Raw genomic sequence first — 26,892 nt, 5'->3', positions numbered from 1 at the left:
CCTTCGAGGTAAACTACCTTAACGTCTTACCCTATCAGCCAGCCTTCCTCTCCCCTTTTCTTTTTTCTAGTCTAAATATTTCTCAAATCCATTTTCCCTTTTCCATTCCTAATATTGGTGATTTAGTTCAGGCTGTCATCATTTATCTGTCAGTTTGTTGTACTCTGGTGGTTTGTGTGTTGCTGTGATGCTGGAAACTATGCCACCAGTATTTCAAATACCAAGAATCAATGGTGTTGAAGGAAGAAGTCCAAGCTGCTTTGAAGGCATTGGTGAAAAACAAGGCTCCAGAAATTGACAGAATAGCAATTGAGATGTTTCAACAAATGAATGCAGTGCTGGAGGTGCTCACTCTCCTATGCCAAGAAATTTGGAAGACAGCTACCTGGCCAACCAACTGGAAGAGATCCATATTTGTGCCCATTCCAAGGAAAAGTGATCAACAGAATGAGGAAATTATTGAACAATATCCTTTATATCACACTCTAGTAAAATTTTGCTGAAGATAATTAAAAAACGATCATAGCAGTACTTCGACAGGGAACTGCCAGAAATTCAGGCCAGATTCAGAAGAGGGTGTGGAACAAGGGATAGCATTGCTGATGTCAGATGGATCTTGGCTGAAAGCAGAGAATACTAGAAAGATATTTACCTGTGTTTTATTGACTATGCAAAGGCATTCAACTGTGTGTGGATCATAACAAATTATGGATAACATTGAGAAGAATGGGAATTCCAGACCACTTAATTGTGCTCGTGAGGAACCTGTACATAGACCAAGAGGCAGTTGCTGGAATAGAGCAAGGGGATACTGTGTGATTTAAAATCAGGAAAGATGTGCGTCAGAGTTATATCCTTTCACCGTACTTACGCAGTCTCTATGCTGAGCAAATAATCAAAGAAGCTGGACTAAATGAAGAAGAATGGGGCATCAGAATTGAAGGAAGACTCATTAAAAACCTGCCATATGCAGATGACACAACCTTTCTTGCTGAAAGTGAAGAGGACTTGAAGCACTTACTGATGAAGATTAAAGACTACAGCCTTCAGTATAGATTACACCTCAACATAAAGAAAACAAAAATCCTCACAACTGGACCAAAAAGCAACAGCATGATTAACGGAGAAAAGATTGATGTTGTCAAGGATTTCATTTTACTTGGATCCACAATTAATGCCCATGGAAACAGCAGTTGAGAACTCAAACGATGTATGGCATTGGGCACATCTGCTACAAAAGACCTCTCTAAAGTGTTAAAAAGCAAAGATGTCACTTGGTGGACTAAGGAGCACCTGACCCAAGCCATGTTATTTTCAGTTGCCAAAGCTGGGCAATGAATGAGGAAGATCAAAGAAGAATCGATGCCTTTGAATTATGGTGTTGGTGAAGAATATTGAATATACTATGGACTGTTGGAACAACGAACAAATCTGTCATAGAAGAAGTATAGCCAGAATGTTCCTTTGGAGCAAAGATGGCAAGACTTTATCTCACATACTTTGGACATGGTTATCAGGAGGGACCTGGAGAAGGTTATGCTTCGTGTCTTAGTTATCTAGTATTACTATAACAGAAATACTCCAAGTGGATGGCTTTAACAAAGAGAAATTTATTCTCTCTAATCCTGCCTCCTTAACATCATAGAGGTAGGATTTACAACACATAGGAAAATCACATCAGATGACAAAATGGTGGACAATCATGCAATACTGGAAATCATGGCCTAGCCAAGTTGACACACATTGTTGGGGGGCACAATTAAATCCATAACACTTGGTAAAGTAGAGGGTCAGTGAAAGAGAGAAAGACCCTCAGTGAGATGGATTGACACAGTGGCTGCAACGATGGGCTCAAGCATACCAACAGTTGTGAGGATGGCGTAGGACCGAGCAATGTTTCGTCCTTTTGTACTTAGGGTTGTACTTAGGGTTGCTATGAGTTGGAACTGACTTGAAGGCACCTAACAACAACAACATAACAATCATCATTTATTATTACAGTCAGGGACGGATTACCTAATAAGCAAGGTAAGCATGTGCTTGGGGCATTAACAAAATGGGGGCACCAGTTGTCCAAAGCAAAGACCCATGGATGCCAAGCAGACAGGACTCAAGGAAAAGCAGTGGAAGGGAACTGGCAGGGTACTAAATGAAACTGATACCAGCTACAGTACATTCTCATGCACTGACCAGAAATAAAGTTCACGCAGGATCATGAGGGTGTCCACGTGCAAGGTTGTTTAAGGCATGAGGCCCCTACCACTTAAATAACTTCGTTGACATCCATTTCTTACGGTCCCCTCCAGTGTAATTGAAAGTCCTTATCTCGGCGGGTGTCTTGGGGGTATACTATTTCTTTCTAATAAACAAAAGGTGAGGGTGGGGTATTGAGTCTAACTCTTACTATATTCACCCAATATGCAACTGGATCCAACATGAGCGGTTACTGGGCAAATATGGGTTATATTAATAGATAACAGGTCTCTGATCCATTTTGAGAGAATTGTCTTGTACATCCACATCTGCTGATCCAGCAACTCTACCCAGGAGGGCCAGCAGTGCTCTCTGCCATGATACAACACAAAGGTATGCTCTTGCGCATGTCCTGGGAAACAGCTAGTGGGAACTCCAGTCCCAGATGATGTGCAAAAGTGCTGGAATGCAAAGTTGACCATTGCAATGAATCCAGTCAAGTTACTTTTTAACAGTACAGCATTTACATGCAGAGTTATGCTGTAAGTTTTGTAAACATAATATTTACAACTTTAAATATGTTTGGCATACACATGGACACATTCTAGCACACATTTAATATAATACTAAGATAAGTAATAATTTAATATAATACTAATAGAGCAAACATTCAAAAAATACCAAAAATATTAATATTTATCTAACACGAAAAGTTTTATGTATCAAGCGAGTTTTGTTTTTTATTGTCTGTTGTGCAGGACACAGTACTTGATATTGCTCTATATATGCTAATAAATGAGGTATTAGACACATTAAGAGGTTGCAAAATTCTATATTTATTTATTGTGCAAAGTATGTTTCTGTTTTGCAGCAGTGAGTATGTTTCTAAATTCATCTTCCAAGGAAGCAACAAAAGAGCATGCATATGCCTGATGAAGGTTGAATGAAAGGCATCCAAGAAATTAGTGCAGGCTTATCCTGATGATTTAAATACCAACCTTTACAGAGAAGTGAGACAATTTCATTCTTACATGAGAGCCAGGTTTACAGATTCAAGAAAGACAAATTTTACTCATAAAAGCAAAGAATAGAAAGAAATGTTTTTAATTATAACATGTTAGAGATGAAGGATCTATCTAAAAGTAAGATACAGTGATTTGTTGTAAATTTGTTTTCTGATCATTAAAGTTTCTTTTATGATGTATTTTCATGTGTTCATTTATAATTATAGCATTTAATATGAAACAAGCATCAAAGCTGAAGTATGTGCTGTTTAAAGCAAAATTGGGGAAAGTCAGTTTTTCATTGTGGGAGATCAACAGAATTTTACATTGACTGTTGAAACAACCAACTTCAGTGACTCATTTTCTTTGTTATAGAATATGTAGAATATTCTTTTTGTAGAAAATAGTAAAAATAGCAAGATAGTAAAAATCTTAGTACTCTATATCTACTAAAATTTTTATAATCTAGTTCATCTCATTCTGCTAAAATGAATGGCATATGCCACTTTTGTGTTCAATCACTAATATTATAGTTGCATTTAAAAAGAAGTTACATCATGGATAGCTAAGACACACACTCACACACATACACATGCATACATATAAATCACATATCCCATTCAAATGCATGAGTAAGCAGAGGAGGGGGCACCACAGATTATCAGTGTTTAGGGCCCTCACACACCTTAATCCAGCCCTGATTACAATAACTGCCAACTAATCTTGTCTGATTTTTGCCACCCTCCAGTCCATTCTCTTCTTAGCTTTCAGAATTATCCATCTATAAGAACAAAGTGCTTAAAACCCTTCAGCAACAATCCAGCTCCTACAAGACCAAGTCCAAGCTCAAGCATTGCATATAAAATCCCCCGTGACCTCCATCACCACTTGCTTCCCCAGCCTCATCTGCTGCTACTTTCCACCTTGTGTTTTCTAAGCATCTTATGCTTCTCCTGCTTCTTGTTCTGGGTTAGTAGTGGATAACTTATAGGTCTCAACATTCTTCTTCCCTGACCGTACCATCCTCTTATTAGTTACCTTAAGTCCTTTTTGGAATAAGGTGACATTACCTAGCAAGCAAGCAAACATACTCCCCTTTTCCCTGGCTTCACAATAATTCAAAGAAGCCTTGAAACAAAAAATGATGCTGGGGGAAAGGAAAGGTAGTTCCTGTGGTGATTCTAGTGGTGGTAGTGATGGTGTGTGTGTGTGTAACAGAAGACAGACAGACACAGATATTCAGGACATTTTCAGCCCAAGTTGGCAGAGCTCTCTCTCTGAAATCTCCACTCATATGGGACTCAGCTGCTGAAGCCAGTGAATTCAGGCAGTAGACATTTATCAGGACCCACTCCGAAGAAGTGGGATTCTAAAGTAGACAAGAGAAACAGTCACTGCCCCCACACTGGGTTTGAATCTCAGCTTATAAACTGCTACAAGATATATCACCCCCTCCTTTTTTTAAAATCTCATTTTAGGTCTGGGACTGGTGCTCCCCACTCACTCCACCTTGGAGTTGTGTTGTAAGGTTCTCGGGTCTTACGAGGTGCCAAGGTATCAGGGATGGAACAATCATTTGTGCCCCAGGTTATGCCCTATTACTCTCCTTTAGGGCCCTTTAGGCTGTTTCTGGGTCATTCTTGGGACACAGGGATCTTTTGAAAGGTTAATCCTGTGGTCCATCCCTCTAGACATACTAAGGGTCCTCTTTTGGGAAGTCAAGAAGCTCTCTGTTCCAGGACACACAGATGTTCTCTCCAGCCCAGGGGGACCTGTTTTTAATCTGGGGAATTCCTTTTTTCCAGTGCCCTCTGCCCTACAGTCCTAGCCTCCTCAATAGACTTAGGTTTGTGGAAAATAAAAGCCAGGCTGCTTCTACTTCCTGCCCTGCCAAATACCTTCCCCTAGGTGGCAGGGCAAGAGACAGGTCCATATTACCCTCGGAAAGAGAAATCTATTGCAAAGGCAAAACGAAACCTGAGACACCCCTTGTGAAGGTATAGGTGCTTTGAACCACATACTTGTACTAGCTGGATCTCAGGCATTCTAAGACTGGGATGTACAGTAGATCTTAGGGAAAGCCCAAATATTAGTTAAGGGTATCTTGACTACACTTAGCATTTATTCTTTCCCAGATGGTAGGCTGTGTTTGGATTGGTTGCCACAGTCCAATATGAAGCGTATCAATTGGGCCGAGTTTTTCAGTAAGCCAGCTCAGAGGCAGTGGACCAGAGGCAGTTCCGTTCCATTTCCTGGACATTTGAAATGTTAACCAGGGTTCTTGGGGATGGAGCAGAATGAGATCAGCATTTGGACATCAGTAGGAACATGGCACCACCTATTTCTCTTCGGCACCCATTTAACGAAATATCTTGGTACCTCTTATGGATTGAGTTGTGTCCCCCTAAAACGTATCAGCTTGGCCAGGCCATAATTCCTGGCACTGTGTGATTGTCCACCATTTTGTCATCTGATGTGATTTTTCTGTGTTTTAAGTGCCACCTCTATGATGTTAATGAGGCAGGATTAGAGGCAGTAATATTAATGAGGCAGGATTCAACCTACAAGATTAGGTTGTATCTTGAGTCAATCTCTTTTGAGATATAGAAGAAAGAAGTGAGCAGAGAGACAAGGGGACCTCATTACCACCAAGCAAGAAAGCCAGGAGCGCACATCCTTTGGACCCGGGGTCCCTGTGCTGAGAAGCTCCTAGATAAGGACCTTTCCCCGGAACTGACAAAGGAAGCCTTCCCTTGGAGCTGGCACCCTGAATTTGGACTTCTAGCTTCCTAGACTGTGAGAGAATAAATTTTTCTTTGTTAAAGCCATCCACTTGTGGTATTTCTGTTATAGCAGCACTAGATGACTAAGACAGTACCCTTCTTTTAGTTTTGTTTGTTCCCTTCTCTCCCATTTTCTTCTTCTTATTTTTTAAAATGCCATCTCCTTTCCATTGATTACCATTATCTTTACCTTCCCCCTCCCTCATCTTTCCTTTACTCTCCAAACACAACAGTGTAATCTATCCCTTAATTTATGCCAGGGGCCAGGGGCCCCAGCTCATCTGCCTGCAGGGGCCAGGTATCATAAATGAGTGAAGTGGGCCAGGTCAGACTGGAAAGCACATGTCCTTTCTAAAAAGGGGAAATTGCTACTGCCAAATCTGAGTTTTCTTGTGAATCTTTCCAATTTTTAAATGTTTGCCATTGATTAGTCTTTAAAAATGGATAGGCCAACCACAGTGCATCTACAAAATGACTGTATCAGCAGTTGACAATTTTGGGTAGGATGAGGGGTAGTGATGGTTTTTCAAGTAGTAGAGTTATTGCTTTCTACACCAGAGACCTGGATTTGATTCCTGCCCAGTGCACCTCATGTGAAGTTACTACCCATCTATCATTGGAGGCTTGCGTGTTGCTGTGATGCTGAACAGGTTTCGGTGGAGTTTGCAGACTAAGACAGACTAGGAAGAAAGGTCTGGTGATGTACTTCCAAAAATTAGCCAGCACAAACCCTATGTATCACAACAGTCCAGCCCCTGTTGTGCATGGGGTTGCCAAGAGTTGGAAGACAACTCAGTGGCCGCTGACAACAACCACCTTAGAAGATCAAGGGAGGTGGAGGCACCTGCATCTCCTTCCTGGCTTCTAGATGCTCCAGTCTGTTTCCTGACTCAGCCTCTCTGTCCTAAAATTGGGTTTACACTACAAACCATATTTCTATGTATGTACTTATGCCCTTCTACTGGAAGATATATTTTTAAGCCCAAGATGTAAAGATAATGATATTTAATTATAAGTTGGCTATTTTGTCATCTCCACTCTCCCAGTTTGATTTTAAGCTCCTCCAAGGCAGATGCCAACGGGTGCTTCAGACATATTTTTAATTGACTGATATAAGTAAATATCCATTTTAAATATAAGATTAAGTATTCTCTAGTTAAAGGGATGTCTTCAGTATTTGAGTTTGTCTTCCTAATGTGTTTCCCTTTTGTGAGGCTGTTTTCAGATAGGTTTTCTCTTAGGCAGATTATTTACCATGTCCTTCCTCCGTTTGGAAACACTATTTGCGGATGCTCAAATGCAAACTAGTTCTAGACGTCTCTATTTCTACAATTTTAATGATTGGATTAAGGTGAACTTGCAAAGAAAAGAGATAGGTTTTGTGGAAATTTTGAAAGAATTTTACAATTTTAGTAAAAAGTTGGCATTTTGATATTTAACTTAGTTTTTCTTTTACAAAAGTCTACTTGGGGAGAGGATGTATGGAGGTATGGGAGTACATAGGATCAAAGAGTCTTAGAGGTGGAAGAGACCATAAAGTAATCTCATCATTCCACTCAGTGCAGGCTTGATCCCTTGGAGTAGGAGGGAGCTCACTACCACACAGAGTAGTCCTTTTCAATTTTAAGTAGTTGTACATTTTTGGATTTATTTATTTTTTTAAATTGTGTACTGACGCCTGTCTCCTGGTAATTTCTGCCTTGAGGCCTAGTTCTTATCCCTGGAGCTACCCAAAACAAGTCTAATCCTTTTGGGCTCTCCAGGTACATGATAAAATCTTTAAGGGCTGTGAGCATGTTATATGTGCCTTCCAATGCCTGGAAACACATTTTAGGACACTTCGTAACACCTGGAAACCCTATTGGAATAGTGGTTAAGAGCGCTGCTAACCCTGGTGGTAGTTCAAATCCACCAGCTGCTCCTTCGAAACCCTATGGGGCAGCTCTACTCTGTCCTGTAGGGTTGCTATGAGTTAGAATCAACTCGACGGCAGCGTTTTTTTTTTTTAGTAACACCTGATCAAGAGCACAGGCTTTGGAGTCAAAAGAATTCATTACAGCTTCATAATGGCATAGTGACTGTGGACAAATTACTTAGCCTCTCTAAGCATCTGTTTCCTCATTGGGTTGCAGTGAGTATTAAATAAGATGAGTGAAAGTGCTTGGTACAGTCCCTGACTACAGTCACTCAATAAATGATGCGTCTGGTTAGAACATACTGGTTAATTTGAAAGTAAGGAAGTCTTCCAGAGTGTCTTAGTGCTAAGCCAAGACTGCCCAGAATCTGAAGCCATGCTACTATTGGTAATAAGTCACCTTGTAGAGCCTTGAGAGGGGCCACACAGCTAGAGGAAAATGATGTAGGATATTTCCACCCGCTGTGTCTCACAGTGAGCTCTGCTTCCCAGAAATACAATACCAAGGAACACTCCAGACAATGTATAATCTTTATACCCTACAAGGATTTGTGTCCTAAATTCCAGTGTTCTTTCATAGGCTGATGAACTGGCTCTCTATCTAGAAAGAAACCTTTCTTAAATCTTTACCTAGAGCCTCCTCCCTTGAGTCAGATCCAAGCAGTAATCTTTTAGCTTCCCCTCCCTGTGACCTTCCCTTCCTTTGTAGCTCTACCCAGGCTCCTCTGCCTCTCAGAGTTAAACGAGAGCCAGCTGAGGCCTCACCAAGCCAGAGGCCCTCTTATTTAAAGGTGGTTTCAAGTTCAGAGGTTAATTAAGAGCTGTTTATTTGATGAGGGAGTACTTGGATTGTTTAGCTGGTTAAAAAAAAAAAAAAATTAAACTATAGCAAGCACACTCTCTCCAAAGTTTACCATAACTTATTTTGTCTTTATGGGGTTAAACACACTTTCTTACATTTTCCTTAATTGTTTTCGTCTACATCTATTTGTGGTGGAGGTTATTTTCCCTGAGATCTCTTAAATCAGATAATGTGCCTTTTCTTTCTGACTTAGTTCCAAATAAAAAACTAATATATAAGGATAGCCTTACTATGGATTTTTATACAATATGTAAGAAGTTATTTGTACTTACCTAATTAAGGGGATTTTCAAGTGGATATTCAATTTTTCTAATTTTGTTGTCTTTTTCATGTATGTAAAATATCAAAAACTGATATTGAGCCTGTTTTGTGTTCACTGGACTGTATATTAAATGAATAGCACAGAGGAACATCAGTTATATCCTTCCTTCTAAAATTATGGTTAAGACCGAGGCAAGCAGATCGTCTTTCTGTGGCGAGCTGTTGATTTAGGCTGCTGCTCCTGGCGCTTCCCTAAATGTTTCTGAAGAAGTGCTACAAGAAATTACTTGGATGGATGCTATCACAATGTCTTTGCTACCTGGGGATATTGTGAGAATAGGCCGGGGCTGAGCAATACTTTCGTTGTTAGGTGCTGTCGAGTCAGTTCTGACTCATAGAGACCCCATGTACGCCAGAACGAAAACTGCCCAGTGCTGCGCTCTTGTCACAATTGTTGCTTTGTTTGAGGCCATTGTAGCAGCCACCGTGTCAATGCATCTCGTTGAGGGTCTTCCTCTTTCTTGCTGAGCCTCTACATTACCAAGCATGATGTCCTTCTCCAGGGACTGGTCCTTCGTGATAACATGTCCAAAGTGTGTGAGATGAAGTCTCGTCATCCTTGTTCCTAAGGAGCACTCTGGCTGTACTTCTACCAAGACAGATTTGTTCGTTCTTCTAGCAGTCCATGGTATATTCAATATTCTTCGCCAACACCATAATTCAAAGCAATGCTTAATGAAACTGTAAAAAGTCTTGCTATGTTTTCCCCTCAACTCTTCATTTTGAAAATACTCAAATTTACAGAAAAGTAGAAAGAGTAGTACAATGAATACTTGTTAACCTGTTGTCACATTTTGCTAGTTCTCTCTCTCTCTCTTTTTTCAAAACAATTGAAAATAAGTACAGACATAATGGTTTCTTCACCCTGCATCTCTTAAGGATAAGAACACTTTGCTCCATAACAACAATACCATTATGGTACTTAAAAAAATTAAGAATAATTTCTTAATACCAAAAACCCAAACCAAACTCATTGCTGTTGAGTTGATTCCGACTCATAGCAACTCTGTAGGACAGAGTGGAACCGCCCCATGGGGTTTCCAAGGAGCTGCTGGTGGATTTGAACTGCTGACCTTTTGGTTAGCAGCCATGCTCTTAACCACTGCGCCACCAGGGCTTCAGTTTCTTAATATCATCTAATAAACAATCCATGACCCGTGTTCAGATTTTTCCAACTGCTCCTAAAATATTTTTTTAGTGAAAAAAAATCAGAATTCAGTCGAGGTTCATGAATTTGTGTTATGCCTCTTTTGTCTCTCTTAATTTAGAACAGTCCCTAGCTTTTTGTATATGTTTTATAACATTGACCTGTTTAAAGAGTCCAAGACAGATAGCTTGTAGGCGACCTCACAATCTGGATTTATCTAAATGTTTTGTTATATGTTTTTTGAATTTTTTTGAAGAATAACATACATACAGAAATGTGCATAAATCATAAGTATATGGGTCTTTGAAAGTTTACTTTCCAGACTCTAGAGTTCTGAAAGTCTGGCTATTTAACAAACTCTTATCTCTGCTCTTGTTTTCTCCATCACATTCAGGGAATGCCTAGTGCAGAGACAATTTCCTGGCACTTTCCTATACATCAGGGTGCGAAGGCTGGCCTGGTTCCAATTTAGGTAGTTCCATTGTACTTACCTCAGATCCCCCACCGGGGTTTCAATTAGAAAAGTTATTGTTCACTTCCTCTGCTAAAAATGTTGCATTATGTAAGTATCCTGGCTTTAGGAAATTTTGGCTGTTTTTATTCCATGCAGAGGAATTGGCTATTAGCAATTCAGTTAAAAGCTTATGGTAGTCTAATTCAATTGTTAAAACTGCTTTAATAACTAAGTTGTATAAAACACCATCTAGGGTTTTTTGGTTGATCACAACCTAAGGTTGTTTTGGTTGTAATGATCCAACATCAGTTCAGAGGTGGCTTAGGGTCTTTTGTGAAAAAGAGGCCAAATGTTAAAAATATATGACCTAGGCCAGCTTTGTCTTCCCCACCTTGATTACTCTTTCCCCTCTCTGGCATGCTTACTCCACAGCCCTTTTCCTGTTCCTCTTGTTCTCAACATGCATGTCAAGTGGTGATGATGCATGATGGTGTAAATTGGATTCTTAACCTGGGGTCAATGGGTCAATGAACCCCATAAAATTATGTGCAAAATTTGTGTGTATTCGCTTATGTGCTTTTTTCTAGAGAGCAGTTTCTATGGGTTTCATCAGCTCCTTAGGGGTGTCCATGAGCCCAAAATGATTAAAAGTACTGGCTTAAATAGTTACTTCTTCATAGGGTCTTTGATATTTTCTCTGACCCTTAACATAGTATCTTTTCTTTTCTTCTTTTTTTAAATCTTTTTATGTGTGTGTGTGTGTGTGTTTGTTTTGGATTATAAAATTATAAGGAATAATATTGAATTCATTTATAATCTTAATTATCACCCAGAGACAACCACTATTTATGTTTATATACTGGTAAACATACTAGTAACTGGTATCTGTCTTTATATGTATGTGTGTGTATATATACACACACACATTTATAGTTATACGTAAATATATATATTTATATATATTTTTTTAATTTGCAAGAAAGGGATTGTTCTATATGACCTCTTTCCATGTTGCTAAATGTAGATCTACAGTGTTTTTGTTTAAATGGGCAGAGTAACCTATTGTGTGGATATACTCTAATTTATTTAACCAATCCCCTATTGATGGACATAGATATCTGTATTTTAACAGGAATCAAACCTTAAGCAACAAAGTAGAATAATAGATAGGAACCTGTGGGTTTTGCTGGTCACAGGAACCCTTTTCCTTTGTCCTACCCTTCCAAACCCCACATCAAAGGTTAGGCTCTGGATTTTGAGTCAGAGAACATGTTTGCTTTTGCCAAAAGAAAAGAGAGACTGTATCACACACCCTTCCCCCTAACTCCCAAGATAGTGACATGAATTGGCAAGTCATCTCAAATCAATAAAGAGTATAATAGTCTTATAGGATCAATCCACTTCAAAGTAGCTTCATTTACATCTATTCTCAGTTTTCAGAGTTTAAATGGGTCTAATTTTTTTATAGTTTACCTTATGTTTTTAAGAAAGCATCCATGAAAATTTTGTGAAATAAACCTAGTATTTTAATTATTTGAACTCTTGAGTCGTATATCCTGGAGAGACGTAACCATATATAAACGTGTACGATTTCCCTCAGTTTGTGTGTGTGTTTATTTTCCTGTGATACGTTGCTGAAAGAGGTGTTGCTGATTGCCTCTTCTTTCTTTTCTGTCTTATCTGTTTACCAATGACACTACCAGATTAAAGGCTGCACTTGTCAACACCCTTGGGTCCAGGGGTAGTAACTGTTCCCATCTGGCTATGTGTGATTAATGGTGTTTATGTCAGGGCATGAATCACATTTTGTTGTTCACTCAGCTGAGACTCTGGTCATTAAAAAAATTTATTCCACAAAAATCAATAACCAGTGGTTTTTGGAAAGTAGCAGTTCTTTTTCCAGTTATTCCCTGTCTAGGTCTCTCTGTAAAGATAAACAATCAAATTACTATACTCACTAAAATAGTACAGGCAACAATAAGAAATATAATCTCACAGATAAAGGATGAACTTAAGTAAGGACAGGTAGGAAGCCATTTTAAGGAAGATAGAAGGCAACCAAAGAAACCCAGTACTCTTTTAAAGTCTTTAAGAATGTCACCCTTTTCCATGCATCCAGCCAACCACAGAACCTCAGAGAGCTCAAGGTGGATTTTCAGAGAAGCATAGAAAATAAATTAGTTTGAGAATAGCATACTGTGACTGACTTAATGCCGTATACAACTCTCTGTAGACTCTAGCTGCAATACAGGAAATCAGTTTTATTTATTTATTTGCCTCAAGTTTCCTTAATACATTATTGCCACTAGGAAAACATACAAAATTTAAATAAATAAATTAAAAATTAAAGAGATGAAATGTCATGTAAAATAAAATGGAAGCCTGCTTTTTTTAGGGGAAAAAATGGAGCTAATGATAAATTTTACACATCTTACTTTGCAATAAATATCATATGTGCTTTTAAAATGATGGTGTTGACCTTGTGTAGCAACATGCCTGAATAGACTGAGGTAAGGTCAATAGTCCTGATTGATCATAGCTTATTTCATGTGCCTTGGGTGAGTGCTTTGGGATATTGCTCACACAGCTTGTTTTCGCTGCAGTTGCCACTGCTTTTGTAAACAGCCTAGTGTTTTTGCTCAAATTGGAGCATGCCTCACTGATTCCTGCTTGCAACTTGCTTCTTAGGAATCCATGGCTGCAAGTTACGTTTCAGGAGTTTAAGCTATACCAGTTTCGCATCTTCACTGTGAGCCTCAGCAAAGCAGAATTCTAAGTGGCAAAGTGAAGACATCCCTTTAAAACTTAATTTCTTATAACCCTGTACCACAGCACAGATGCAGTCAGCGTCCTTATTTCCTTAGTAAGCCTGTGGCTTTCTAAAATAATCACAGACAGAACCCAATAAAGAAGGAAGGCAGGAATACTATCTTGTGTCTTTTCTCTGTATGGCAGCTCTAATAACCCTTTTGCAGGAGATGACCCTGCAGATTGGCTTCTGTTGGATGAAGGAAGAAGGAAGGACTAACCTTCCGGCCAAGTGCTTTCTGTGAAAGCATCGTGTTTCTCCTTTCACTGTGTAATGACCAGGAGCTGAGACGGGTTTCTGCTTCCTGTCACTGCACTGCATCATTCTCATTTACATTATTGGCAGCTGTTACTTTGTTAGAAGTTTAAATTATCTCAAGAGCGCTAAACTGAGTTCAGATGTTTGTTTATTGGAGCCACCTTCGGCTTTTGAAAACAGCCTTTTGTGCTCTCTCAGTCTTAAGAAACGGCTATTCTCAGAATCAGCTCTTCCTCCCTCCTTGCTTTTTTCTGGGAACTTGCTTCAGTTTCATGAAGAAAATTAAATAAAGAGGAGAAGGGGATCAAGCCTGGTCAGAAAGGAGACGCCAGCGGTGAGTCTTGAAGCGGAAAGGAATTGAGGCTCAACATCCTGCATTTGTGCTTTGTTTTTGAAACTTCGAGTTAGTTGCATTAATGAATTAACCAGCAGTCTAGTAATGGAAAATGTTTCTCCTGTCCTGGTGGGGGAGCCAAATACTATAGATTTGTAACAGGAAGGCTGTTGATTCTGGCTTCATTGTTGGGCCAGTCATTCGTGAGCTGGTGGCCGGACCGCAGGCCACACACTTCTTCCGTGAAAATCTTCATGTATTGGAACTGCTTGGGTATTGTTTTTACCATCGGAGACTTGGCCAAGAAAAGATGGTGAGCCCTGGGTTTCATTTTTATTTTGTTTATTCTCTCAGCTCTGAGGATGGTTTCGGGATGCCAGACCCAGCTGGGAGGGGTCGGGGAGAGGATGTTTAATCGATGAGCTTATGCGAGTGTTTTGCTGTTAATGCTTTTTTCTGTGTCATCCTCTGTAGAGTTCCGGGAACGCATCCTATCGCTGTTCTATGTCTTCCTCTGCGGATTTTTCCGATGAGGATGATTTCAGCCAGAAATCTGGCTCGGCATCTCCAGCTCCGGGAGACACCCTACCGTGGAATTTACCTAAACATGAGAGATCAAAAAGAAAGATTCATGGGGGCTCAGTGCTGGACCCCGCTGAGAGGGCAGTGCTTAGGATAGCAGGTAAGAGCATCAGGGAGGGGATGTAGTGGGAGATGAGAGTTGCAGACATTCACCCATCTGCACTCTGGGAGTTGATGCACTGGGCAGAGATTTGTGCTCAAGGTGGGGGAGGAGGATGACTGTGTTTACTTTCTGCCCTGTTTTTATTGATAGAGCGGGTTGCTGTGCCTGCTGGTGACTAAGCTGTTTGGCCTTGTCTTCTGGTTGGATGAATCGATACCTTTGAAATGCAAGGAAGTATTTACAGATATCTGCATTAAACTTTCATATTTAAGTGCAGTAGCCACTATGACAATTAGTATATTTGATTCCTAGTATAATTGCGGGAAGCTATGAGAGAGCAGCCTTCATTTTCATTTTTGCCCAGAGGCACTGAGCTACGCAGAATTAACTCAGATAGATTCATGTTTTTTGGTACCCAGGATGGAGAAGTATTATTCCAACAACTTGTGTGTCATTTTTTTAAAATGTAGCATGTCTGTCAGTATCATGGGGCAATAGCAGCTTTTTGTCTCTAGTGCTTTGAGGGTTTAGTTGTCATGCATTCCTGAGTAATTAATGTATGGGAGGTGCCAGTGTTTCTGTTCTGTATTACCCGGTGTTCCCTTGCACTGGCCTTAAAAGCTGAGCCAGAAGTGATGGCTTGTTTTACTAGCTGAAAGCTGAGAATACTGTGGAAATCAATCCGCGAACCTTGCATGGTGTATGCAGTTTGTGTGTATGTGTTCTGTGGGTGAGAGTTGCTTCCAGGGGTTGTTGTTCCTCCATTCCCTCAATAATTTTTGAAAAGCTAATGGGGCAGGATGGAGTATGTCACTGGGGACTCTCTCGTAGAGGCCAAAGGCCAAGTACTTTTCTCCTTTCCTCTTGTCTCCCCAACTCTCAGCTCCTGGCCCCCTCCCACAACCCCTTTTGCCTCCCACTATAATGCAGCGTTGGTACTTTCTCTTCCCCTAGGTGGGTAGGGGAGACCAGCCCAGATCCCAGCCACCAAGGCAGCATGGTGGAATGAGGCTGAGAGTCCCCCTAGTGTCCCCCCGAATAGGATTTTTGTGATTATGGGAAAAACAAACAGTGCCTAGCCAGCCATTCTCTAGTCAGGGTTTCTGGGGCAACAGCCTTGAGCTTCTTCTGGCTTCTGTTGTGAGATGCTGGCTGTTCTGACCCAGGCCTTTGAAAAGGAGGGGTAGAATGAGGAAAGGGAGAAGAGGGGAGGATGGAGACTATCGGGAGCCAAGTGAGAGAGAACAGGGGCAGACCTGACTCTCATTGCCCTCCACAAGTACCAAAAAATGTTTAGTCACTGAGGCCTGATTTCTTGTCCTGTCAAGAACCTCCTACAGGTATGAGGCACACAGCAGAGGAGGAGGAGATGCTGCTGGTTCCAGGTGTGTGGCTTACCTGAGAGGGAAAGATAGGGTTAGGATTAAAGGAGGGTTTGTGTGAGTTCTTGGGCCTCATGGAAAACCTGGGGCATAAAAACAAGATACCTCTTCTGTGCAATTTTATGGAAGGTAGAAGGTGCTTCTGGCCTGAGAGTTTTGATAGTGGTGGCAGAGATGGGTATTTTGCTTTTAGTGGTGAGGGAAGGTTCTGAGAGGAGACCAGGGCAGGTGTTTGTCAGGGGTAATGAAATCCTATAAAATGGGAAAGACTACTCAGTAGGAAGTCATGAAAACTTGGTGGTATTAACTTTAACTAGTAGGTGGGAAAGAAATTGAAGAATTGGGGGTCCTAATGGATGTGGTGTACCATACAGATGCTGATGGTATTAGTAGACTATAAACTGCTTCAGGGCAGGGACCATGTTTTATTCATTATAAAACATTCACTGAATGATTTGTGGGGATAGCTCTGAAGTTGGTGGCAGTGATGCATTTAAGACCTCAGAGTTAGGTACTTTTAAGATTACATTAATTCCTCAAAAACAGAAAAAAACAATAAAACAAAACAAATACAGTAGAAGTAGCCCCAGTGTAGAAGTGTACTGTGTTTTATAGAGATATTGGTAAATTGGCTGTTAGCTACAGAAATCATAAACAGTAACCATAAATGGAGGATATACTTAAGGGGCAGTCTAAAAATATCTTTTTAATTCAATATGTGGCTAAATTATGAGATTCAAATATATTATGTGTTAAAGTGGCTACTGATCACCCAGTATGAAAATAAGGGAACAGGGTTGCTAAGGGAATATGGTGCTGTGGAAATTTGGAAAACATACCATTGAATTTTTGGCTTCTAATTTTACTAGACATTTTCACACTACCCCCTAAATTTACCCCATCTCTGAAATTCATCTTTTAGAAGAGATGGGATGAGATTTGGAAATGATGTGAGGATGTGCTCATTACTTAGAATAAAAAAGCTGGGAATTTAATATTTTTGTTTGTTTTCAAGGTCATAGAAGTAGAATTGAATATGGATATGTCTGTGGAATCAAAGAGACTGTGTCAGCAGTGGGATACCTTTATTCATTCAAATTTAACAAATACTTATTGACCCCCTGCAATAAAATGAAGAATACCACACAGTTCTGCTGTTACAGAAGTCATAGTCTAATGTGATAAATGGAGGTGTTGCTAGACAATTACAATATGCTATGAGAGATTAGTTATAAGGGCTGTAAACAGTATTAAGAGAACCCATAAAACCCCAAATGTCAAATCAGTTGCTGTCCGGTTGATTCAGACTCATGATGACCCCGTGTACTCCACAGGGTTTTCAAGGCTGTGACTTTTGGAAACAGATCGACAGGACTTTTTTTCTGAGGAACATCTGGGTGGGTTTGAACCATCAACCTTTCAGTTAGTTGTTAGATGCTGTTGAGTTGGTTCCGACTCACAGCGACCCTGTGTACAAGAGAATGAAGCACTGCCCACTCCTGTACCATCCTCACAATTTTTGCTATGTTTGAGCCCATTTTTGTAGCCACTGTGTCAGTCCATCTCATTGAGGGTCTTCCTCTTTTTCTCTGACCCCTACTTTACCAAGCATGGTGTCCTTCTCCAGGGACTGGTCCCTCCTGACAACATGTTCAAAGTATGAGAGACAAAGTTTTGCCATCCTTGCTGCTAAGGAGCATTCTGGCTGTACGTCTTCCAAGACAGATTTGTTCATTCTTCTGGCAGTCCATGGTATATTTAGTATTCTTCGCCAGCATCACAATTCAAAGGCATCAGTTCTTCAGTCTTCCTTATTCATTGTCTAGCTTTTACACGCATATGAGGCGACTGAAAATACCATGGCTTGGATCAGGCACACCTTAGTCTTCCAAGTGACATCTTTGCTTTTTAGCACTTTAAAGAGGTCTTTTGCAGCAGATTTGCCCAATGTAGTACATCGTTTGATTTCTTGACTGCTGCTTCCGTGGGCATTGATTGTGGATCCAAGTAAAATGAAATCCTTGACAACTTCAATATTTTCTCCATTTATCATGATGTTGCTTATTGGTCCAGCTGTGAAGATTTTTGTTTTCTTTATGTTGAGGTATAATGCATACTGAAGGCTGTGGTCTTTGATCTTCATCAGTAAGTGCTTCTAGTCCTCTTCCCTTTCAGCAAGCAAAGTTGTTTCATCTGCATAACGAAGGTTGTTAACGAGTCTCCTCCAATCCTAATGCTACATTCTTCTTCATATAGTCCAGCTTCTCTGATTATTTGCTCAGCATACACACTGAATAAGTATGGTGAAAGGATACAACCCTAACACACACCTTTCCTGATTTTAAACCATGCAGTATTCCCTCGTTCTGTTCGAATGACTACTTCTTGGTCTGTGTACAGGTTCCTTGTGAGCACAATTAAGTGTTCTGGAATTCCCATTCTTTGCAATATTATCCATAATTTATTATGATCCACAAAGTCAAATGCCTTAGCATAGTCAGTGAAACACAGGTAAAGATCTTTCTGGTATTCTCTGCTTTCAGTCAAGATCCATCAGACATCAGCAGTGGTATCCCTTGTTCTATGTCCTCTTCTGAATCTGGCTAACTATTTCAGTTAGTAGGTGTCTTAGGCTGGGTTCTCTAGAGAAGCAAAACCAATAAAGTGTATAAATATGCATATAGAGATATTTATATCAAGGAAACAGCTCATGTGGTTGTAGAGGCTGGAACGTCCCAAGTCTGTGGATCAAGATAGAGGCTTCTCCCGATTCATGTAGCTGCAGGGCCTGGCGAACCCAAGATGGGTAGGTCAGAGTGCAGGGCTCCTGCTCACAGTCTTTTAAGATTGATGGATCCCAAGATTCGCATATAAGCTGATAGCTCAGGTCCCAAGAACCGGAGGTCAGATGAACAGGAAGCAGCTGCAGGATCCAGAGCGAGGAAAAAGCCAGAACGTCTGCTTATATTTGGATGCAGGCCACACCCCCAAGGAAACTCTCTTTCAACTGATTGGCTACTCACAGCAGATTCCATCATGGGAGTGATCACACAGGGGAGAGAATCATGCCCCAGCCAAGTTGACACACAATCTTAGTAGGAGAGTTTAATTAACCTGGGGAAAGAGAAGAGGCAGGGGTTCATGAGAGGCTTCTGAGAGGAAGTGCCACTAGAGCTAAACCTTAAGAGTTTGATGGAATTAGTGAAAGTGAAGGTTTTTGAGGGATGGAACCACAAGAACAAAGGTAGGGAGATGTGTCTAAATGGGAACTGTTAGTAATGTGTGTAGCCAAAGCATGAGATTCGGAAGGGCATGGTAGAAACTGTAAGGGTCTCCGTGCAATACTGAGAAGGCTGGACTATTTATGCTGTAAGTGGTGGAGAACCACAGAAAGATTTTTTAGAAGTGCAGTGACATAATCAGGTTTCTCTTTCAGAAAATCATTCTGGTGATGGGTCAAGGATGTCTTTCAGGTGTCTGACACTTTATAGTTTAAAAGTGCTTTTGCATTTCTTCACGGTCCCCGGGTGGCACAAACTGTTTGCTGTAAGCTACTAACCAAAAGCTTGGCAGTTTGAACTCAGCCAGTGGTACTGTGGAAGAAAGGCCTGGCAATCTGCTTCTGTAAAGGTTACAGCCGAGAAGACTCTATGGAGCAGTTCTACTCTGTAACACATCAGGTCTCCATGAGTCAGAATCGACTCAACAGCAATGGCTGTTTGTTTGTAATTTCTTCATTTGTAAATCTGGTACCATAATATATACCCTCCCTATCTCTCATGGTCAGTGTGAATAAAATGACACAGTGTAAGGAAGGGGGCTTGTAACACCCATTGTATAAATGTCCTTTACATAAGAAAACACAGATCAGCTGTTTTAAGCTACTGGATACTGTAAGTTTGGTTTTTCAGACTTGAAGTGCCTATAAAGGTACATGGTTAGCCAATGCAGTGCTATTTTAAGATATGGATTTTTGTCCCATGTGAATTCTTTGAAGTTAGAATTGAAGAGTCTAGGCAGAATCAGACGTTGGATTTGGGCAAACTTAGATTTTAATTTCTCCTTTTTTACTAAGCACTTGTGTGTTCTTGGACAGTTTACTGAACCTCTCTAAGCTTCAGTTTCTTCCTCAAAGGGTCATAGTTGAGGTGATTAAATAAAATAATGACTACAGAATAAATGATAGCTTACAAACGGCCAGATGCTCTTCTGAGCACTTATATGTTATCTCATTTAGGCCTTCCAACAACCCTATGAAGTGGGCACTATTATTTTGTCTGTTTTACAGTCCAGAAATCTGCTGAGAGGAAGAGAAACTTCCAACGTCATACAGCTAGGAGGCAGTAGAACTAGGATCTGAATTCAGACATCCTTGATTCCAGAGACCAATCTCTTCACTGCTATACTTTTGCTGTCTGCTTCCTTATGGTGGTAGTGGTGGTGGTGTATGCCGTCAAGTCGATTCCGACTCGTAGGGACCCTATAGGACAGAGTTGAATTGTCTTATAGGGTTTCCAAGGAGTGGCCGGTGGATTCGAACTGCCGACCTTTTGGTTAGCATCCTGAGCTCTTAACCACTTTGCCACCAGGGCTTCTTATGGAATATGTTATTATTATTAGTAGTAGGTTGACCCAATGCTATGTTTACAAGAATGCATGGGGCAGAGTCCATCTCTACCCCAACTGCTGCTTCTGCTCATTTTAACTGACTCCTAAATGGATAGTTAAAATCACTAAGTGTTCCCTGATTGTATTCATAATACTGGGTGCTACTGGGTGTCAGTCTCCGCTGAAGACTCAGACTTTGACCTTAGTGACGTTACTCATTGTGAGGACAACAAGACCGTTTTGAGAAATCCATGTCTATACATGTGTGGTCTGTAAATTGAATGACTCTTAGGGATCTAAGATTTGATTTCAAGAAGCCTTCCCATATGATATGTGTTTGTTAATTCATGAGCTAACATGCACATAAATGAATACTAAATTGCATGAAAATTGTAGTGATTTTAAAAGCTTAATGGGACATGGAATCAAACTCAGTTTATAAGCCTATGGTTAGGATAGAAAAGAGATGGGGTCTTGCTTTGTTTGGAAAAACAAAAGTTAAGTTCTCCAATTCTAACACAAGTAAAATTTTTTTCAAGAGTATACTGTTTTTTAAAGAGTAACTCTTAGCTCCATCTAAAAGTTAGTGGAAAATAGTGCAGATTTCACAGCACCAAAAAAGAAAGAAAGAAATCATCTAGGGCAACAGGTCAGTACATATGAAAAGAGGAAAAAGGGAAGAAGTGGGCAAGAGGTAAAGTTGTCATATATCAGTTGGTCAACAATGAGCTGGTTTTTCTAATAATAATAATAGCTAACACGTATTTATTGCTTACTATGTGCCAGGCACTACTCTAAATTCCATATAATATTCCAGCAAGTTTATGAGGTAGGTACTTTTATCATCCCCATTTTACTGATGAGGAGAGGCTCCCAGAGGGTAACTAGCGCATGCCACAGAGCTAGGAGGGAGAAATGATTTCCATCCAAGGCAGCCTGACTCCAGTCAGTACTTTGAAGTACACATTCATTTACATGCCTGGGTACAAGCTGATTCCCCCAGGGGACACTCACCCTTTTAGTATATGATATACCAGATTTAAGAGAATTGTATCCATCCTACTCAAGTTTAATGGATAACAGTGCTATGCAGAATGAAAAAGATTGGGTAGAAGCAAGGAGGTGACAGGGTAGTCTGGGTCTGTTGTCAATTGATAGGGTCTTTGGCCGGCGCTGAGGAGGGCAGCGGCAGAAGCGCTGGCAGGCTCTGGGGGGCGGAAGGGAGGGACCGAGGGGTTGGTCCCTGGGCCGTCGCGAGGCAGGCGCGCAGGCGCGGCCCGGCTGTCAGGCTCTGATGCGCGGGGCCACCTGCAGAGGCCGTCCCGCCCTCGGGATGTGTCCTGCGTGCGGACCCCCGTGCCCTCCCCGTCCCGCGCTGTCACAGAGTGACCCGAATCCTCTTATGCCATGTAGCTGGATTGAAAAAAGTATCTCCCATCCCCCTCCCCGTCACCCCATCCCTGGGGGAGGGCCACTGGCCTCTTTGCAGGGTGCTGCGCACGTCGGTGGCCGCGATTTGCGGCTTTGTTTCCCGGGCACCTGTTGTGGGTCCCAAATAGAAACCTCGTCCTTGGGGATCCGGGGACTGGCAGCCAGTGTCCGGCGGTAGGCGTGCTTGGCCGCACGATCAACCCGGGTGGGCGGGCAGGGGGAGGGGGCCCTGGCACTGCGGCTCTGCCTGTCAGGGAGGGGCTGAGCGGCGCCGGAGCCGGAGCCCAGCCAGCCGGGGCGCTGACCGCCGCGCTCGCCCCCTCCCTTCCGCCCTCCGCCCTCCCTCTCTCCCGGGGCGCGGGCGAGTGTCTGCGGCACGGCGGCCAGGAAACGCCGCAGATGCGCCGCGCAGCATCCCGGGTGGAGGCGACGCGCCGGTCCTTCTGCACTGACGCCGCGGCCTCGGCCCGGCTCAGAGCAGACACTCTGTGCAGGGCCAGCGTGGCGGCCGCACTGGCCGCAGAGGGTCCCGGCGCCCACCTCTCCCCACCAGCCCCCGCCTCGCTCCCTGGTCCTCCTCGTGGCGTCGCGCTGCTCGTCGCCGCCCCCCGGCTTGCCGAGATTTGCCGCTGCTGAAAGACTCTGGCTCCCCAGGAGCCCGGCGGCCCACCTCCCGCGGCCCGCCAGGGGGCCTGGGCGTTTCCTCTGCCGGCTCCGGCGCCCGCCGCCCGCCGCCCCTGCCCACTCTTGCCCCCAGCTCTGCGTCTGCGGCTTCCTTGCTCTCCCGTCGCCTGCTGCTGCTTCCCCTTTCCAGTTACCAAGACTGCGTCTTGCTGACTACGATACTGTACCGGGGTTACGAGGGAGAGAGGGGAACTGGCCAGTCATTGCTTAGATAAACTTAGGCATGGCGGGTTACCTCTCCCCGGCTGCTTACCTGTACGCGGAGGAGCAGGAATACCTCCAGGCCTATGAGGATGTCCTGGAGAGGTACAAAGGTACGTGGTCCCCCGCGCCCGGGCTGCGGGGCTTGGCGCAGACCACTGGGGAGACCGTTACCTTTCCTTAACCAGGGCGACTGCTTGGGCACAAGTAAACAGGTGTCTGGACCAGTCTTGGGGATGGACGAGGTCTTTTTGGATGGGATTCAGTACCCCCAACACAGGCTGGTGGGGTGGGCGACGGTCCGGAGACGCCCTTGAATAGGCGGTAGAGTGGGGGTAAGGAGTTAGGTTTCCAAGAAGCACATTGCGTTTTCTCTGCCTTATGAAAGCTCTTAAGCACTACGCATAATCTTAAGTCTTTTCTGGGAGGGTGGATACCGGTTAATTCTCCATAGGATTACTAAAGTCTTACTTCCCTTGCTTGGCATGGGTTATTGGTTAACCATGTAAAAGAGGTTTTTAAGTTCTTAAATACGTGGACTGCTTCCCCTCTGAGGGTATCACCAAATCATTTTCCTTAAAATGATCTTATTTGAAAAAAGTTTATGATTGGTGACTATGTATATGTATGCCTATTCTGATGTGTCATAAAAATGATTTTATAGTGTGATGAATGACTTTAGATAGCAAGTCTGTTTAAATTAAATGTAAAGCAGTACATTTTGAGATGTTTTTCTGTCTAACCTTTATGTTTGGGAAGATCAATACCAACCTGGTAAATATATGTGTTTTAATATTATGTTAACTTTATATTTTAGTATTATGTTAACTTTATAATTGAACATAATGTTAGATAAGCTAGAGACTGCACCTTCCCACCATAGGAGTTTTTTTTTGTCTCTGGGAGTGTATTTCTAAGTATGTATACATTGTCTCCTTATTGTGGTTCTTAAAACACTCCACACCCAAGGATAGTTTCCAGAGCTGTAATATATTAATAGTAATTAGTGTCTGTTTCATAGGTGAGATTCAGATGGTTTTACATCATTTTGAATATTTGCGTTGGGTTTGTCCACTCAGTTTCTGTAAATTGAATGGGATTTTATGGTTAAAAATGCATGCATTAATGGTTTCCTATTAGTGGAAAGTGGGAATATAAGATCTGGAACCAAATAATAAGATTGTAAATCCCCCCCAAAACTCAAAACCTATCCACAGTTATCTTCTGTCTTTTTCTATAATGTATTTCAATTCTGGCATTCTTGCTACACATGTAGAATTTTGTAAACAGCATAGACATTCAGAATTCCTTTGTGCCAAGACTCTATTGTGTATAATACTGCCACTGAGCAAGTGCAATGATATTTTAGGCTATTAAACATTTATAGCTTTTGTGTGTGTGTGTGTGTGTGTGTGTGTGTGTGTGTGTGTGTGTGTAATGTACTCACATGTACCTTAGTCTTTGCATTTTAAAATAAGGTTCTTAATCAGGAGTCTCCAAAATTTAAAAAATGACAAATATTACAACATAGACTAGTAAACCTTACTTGAAGAAATACATCTGTGCTCCTTAAAGTCAGAAAGAAAAAAGCCTAAAAGTCGTAAAGCATATATATTTTATACTTTTGAAAGAATAAATTATAGCTTTATGAGTTTTTGTCCCATCAAGTTTTAGCTCAATGACAAGTTTTACCTCAGGTGACTTTGAAAACAGAAATAGCTGAAGTGCTGATTGGACTTGTCTTGTGGAAGTGAACATTTTTTAAAAGCTTGTCTTTATTTTGCCTTTGAAAGTAAAAGAAAACCAAACATCTGAAGACCATTATTATTCTTACTATACTTTATTTTAATCATTACCTAATGATCATTATTGCACTTAAAACATACACTTTTTCAAACATACAGTCCAAAATTTCACTGAAGAAGTAAGGGTTGTTTACCTCCTCCTTTTCTTTGTGGTTTAAAAATGCTTAGGTCATCAATTTGTACTTGGTTTTGTGGTTGTTCTATATTTCACTTAGTCTTGGAAAGGAAGATAAAATTGTTGGCCAGTGTATTCCATGAAAAGCTAGAGACCTGGAAAATTCATTGTTTCCCCAATATGTTTTTAAGCCAGTTATGATTTCCCGTCAGTATCCAATACGATGACTTCACTACAGTGCTTATTATCCTGATGACTTGCTATGGGGGCTGATCTAATCGGAAAAGAATTGTAGGCTTTGAATAGGGAGTGTCAGTTAACTAAACATTCAAAGTACATTTGCTCATTTTCTGAAATCATGCATTGTTCAAAACATTTTACATTCCCGTTTAAACTTAAAAGAGCTGATTTTGATTTTTATTTCTGACGAAGTCCTTGGTTACAGAATGATTTTGCATTCATCTAGAGTATGATCAGGTTGCCAAGTTATCATATGCCCCAGCTGTTGAATAGTGTAAGTGGTAGAGTCAGCTGGAACAAATTCAAAATCTGTGGTTCGAAATTGTAGAATTCTAAGAATCTATAATGTTAGAGATTATGAGTGTTGGATTTAGAAGTTGAGAGTTTTGTTAGGCCTAGCCCTCACATGGCCTTAGAAAGACTAAACCAGACACTCTGTGACAGAGAAACAATAGTGGCAAGTGAGTGAGCCCTGATTATTTATGGTGTGGCCTATTCTTGTGCCCTGCTTTGGTCCTTTGGTCTTTTACTTCTGAGTGAAAATAGGCAACTGTTTGCTGAATTACAATAACACAGGAAGAGCTGTTTGCTACAAAGAAAGGTGCAGTGTTCTAATTCATATCCCAGTCCTGTTACTTATAAAATATGTTCACAGCCAGAATACTCTGGGCCATCTGATTTAAAAATGTCACGTCACTTCAGCTTTATTCAGTAATAAAGGCATTTATTTATGAATAAAACATATTATCATTTATGCTAGAAATTATCCATGTCTGTGGCATTCTTTTTATGTCTGTGATAAATTATCTAGTGTATTTAGTATGTAATTCAAAACATTTTTTAATAGCTTAGAATAAAAGAAACAGAGCAATCACTCTTGCCTCTTTTGGCAGTATAAGGAAATTAACCTGTATACCCTTATTATAAATGATTGAATTAATTAGATGTCCCTTTAAGAAATTCTGCTGTTTGAGTCTGTCATTGGAAGATTTTGTTTGTCTGACAACTATGTTCCTTTTTTTTCCTATGATGTTAAGTGTTAAAATGAGATAATTAATATGAACCTAACAGATCTTTTTTTCTACACATTTAAGAGTTATTTAGAAAAATATGTTAAATTATTTTGGTCCAACAAAATGGTTATTTTTTTCTATTGATCTTCTAATGAAGGTTTTGCATTATTATTTCCTATAAAAGTGGAATGGGATACTTGGTTATTTGTCTATAATATCCCTAAAACAAACAAATCTCTTTACTTAGAAAAAAAGAAAAAATTTTTTCTCTTTTTTTCCACCTACAAATACTTTGAGTAATTGATTTAGTTCTTTGTTTAATCAAGGCTATATAATTCTATGTGCATGGTGACAAAAGGAATGGAAAACTATTCCAATTGTAGTTTTCATTTTCTGTTCGGTTTTATGGCATATATAGGTAGGTCATTGGTAGGACCTCGTCTTTTTACTGTGAAAACCCACTCTGATGCCCAGTTGAAGGAGTTGGAGTGTAAAGGTTTCAGGGAATTATTTCCTTCCTTCATACAGTGCAGCCTGTGATGAGCTTGCTTGGTCATTTTCAGTTGGCTTCTAGGATTCTGCAAAAATTTGATTTCAAATTTCATCTGCTCAGCGCATGTTCTGCTCATGACTTAACAGTCAGTTGTG

The 26,892-nt window shown here is 41.0% G+C and overlaps 1 protein-coding gene across 1 annotated transcript in view; it reads left to right on the top strand.

Moving 5' to 3' along the window:
• The window catches only part of DST (dystonin), a 515,142-nt gene that overhangs the window by 105,748 nt on the left and 382,502 nt on the right, over nucleotides 1-26,892 (top strand). Inside the window, exon 4 of the mRNA XM_012558529.2 lies at nucleotides 14,555-14,762. Coding sequence (XP_012413983.1) covers nucleotides 14,555-14,762 — 208 coding nt within the window. The remainder of the gene's footprint in view (nucleotides 1-14,554; nucleotides 14,763-26,892) is intronic.

This window comes from Trichechus manatus, unplaced genomic scaffold, assembly GCF_000243295.1.
Source record: "Trichechus manatus latirostris isolate Lorelei unplaced genomic scaffold, TriManLat1.0 scaffold00172, whole genome shotgun sequence".
Lineage (NCBI taxonomy): Eukaryota > Metazoa > Chordata > Mammalia > Sirenia > Trichechidae > Trichechus > Trichechus manatus.
Note: the sequence above shows the minus strand (reverse complement) of the source record. Positions and strands in the feature narration are given on the sequence as shown.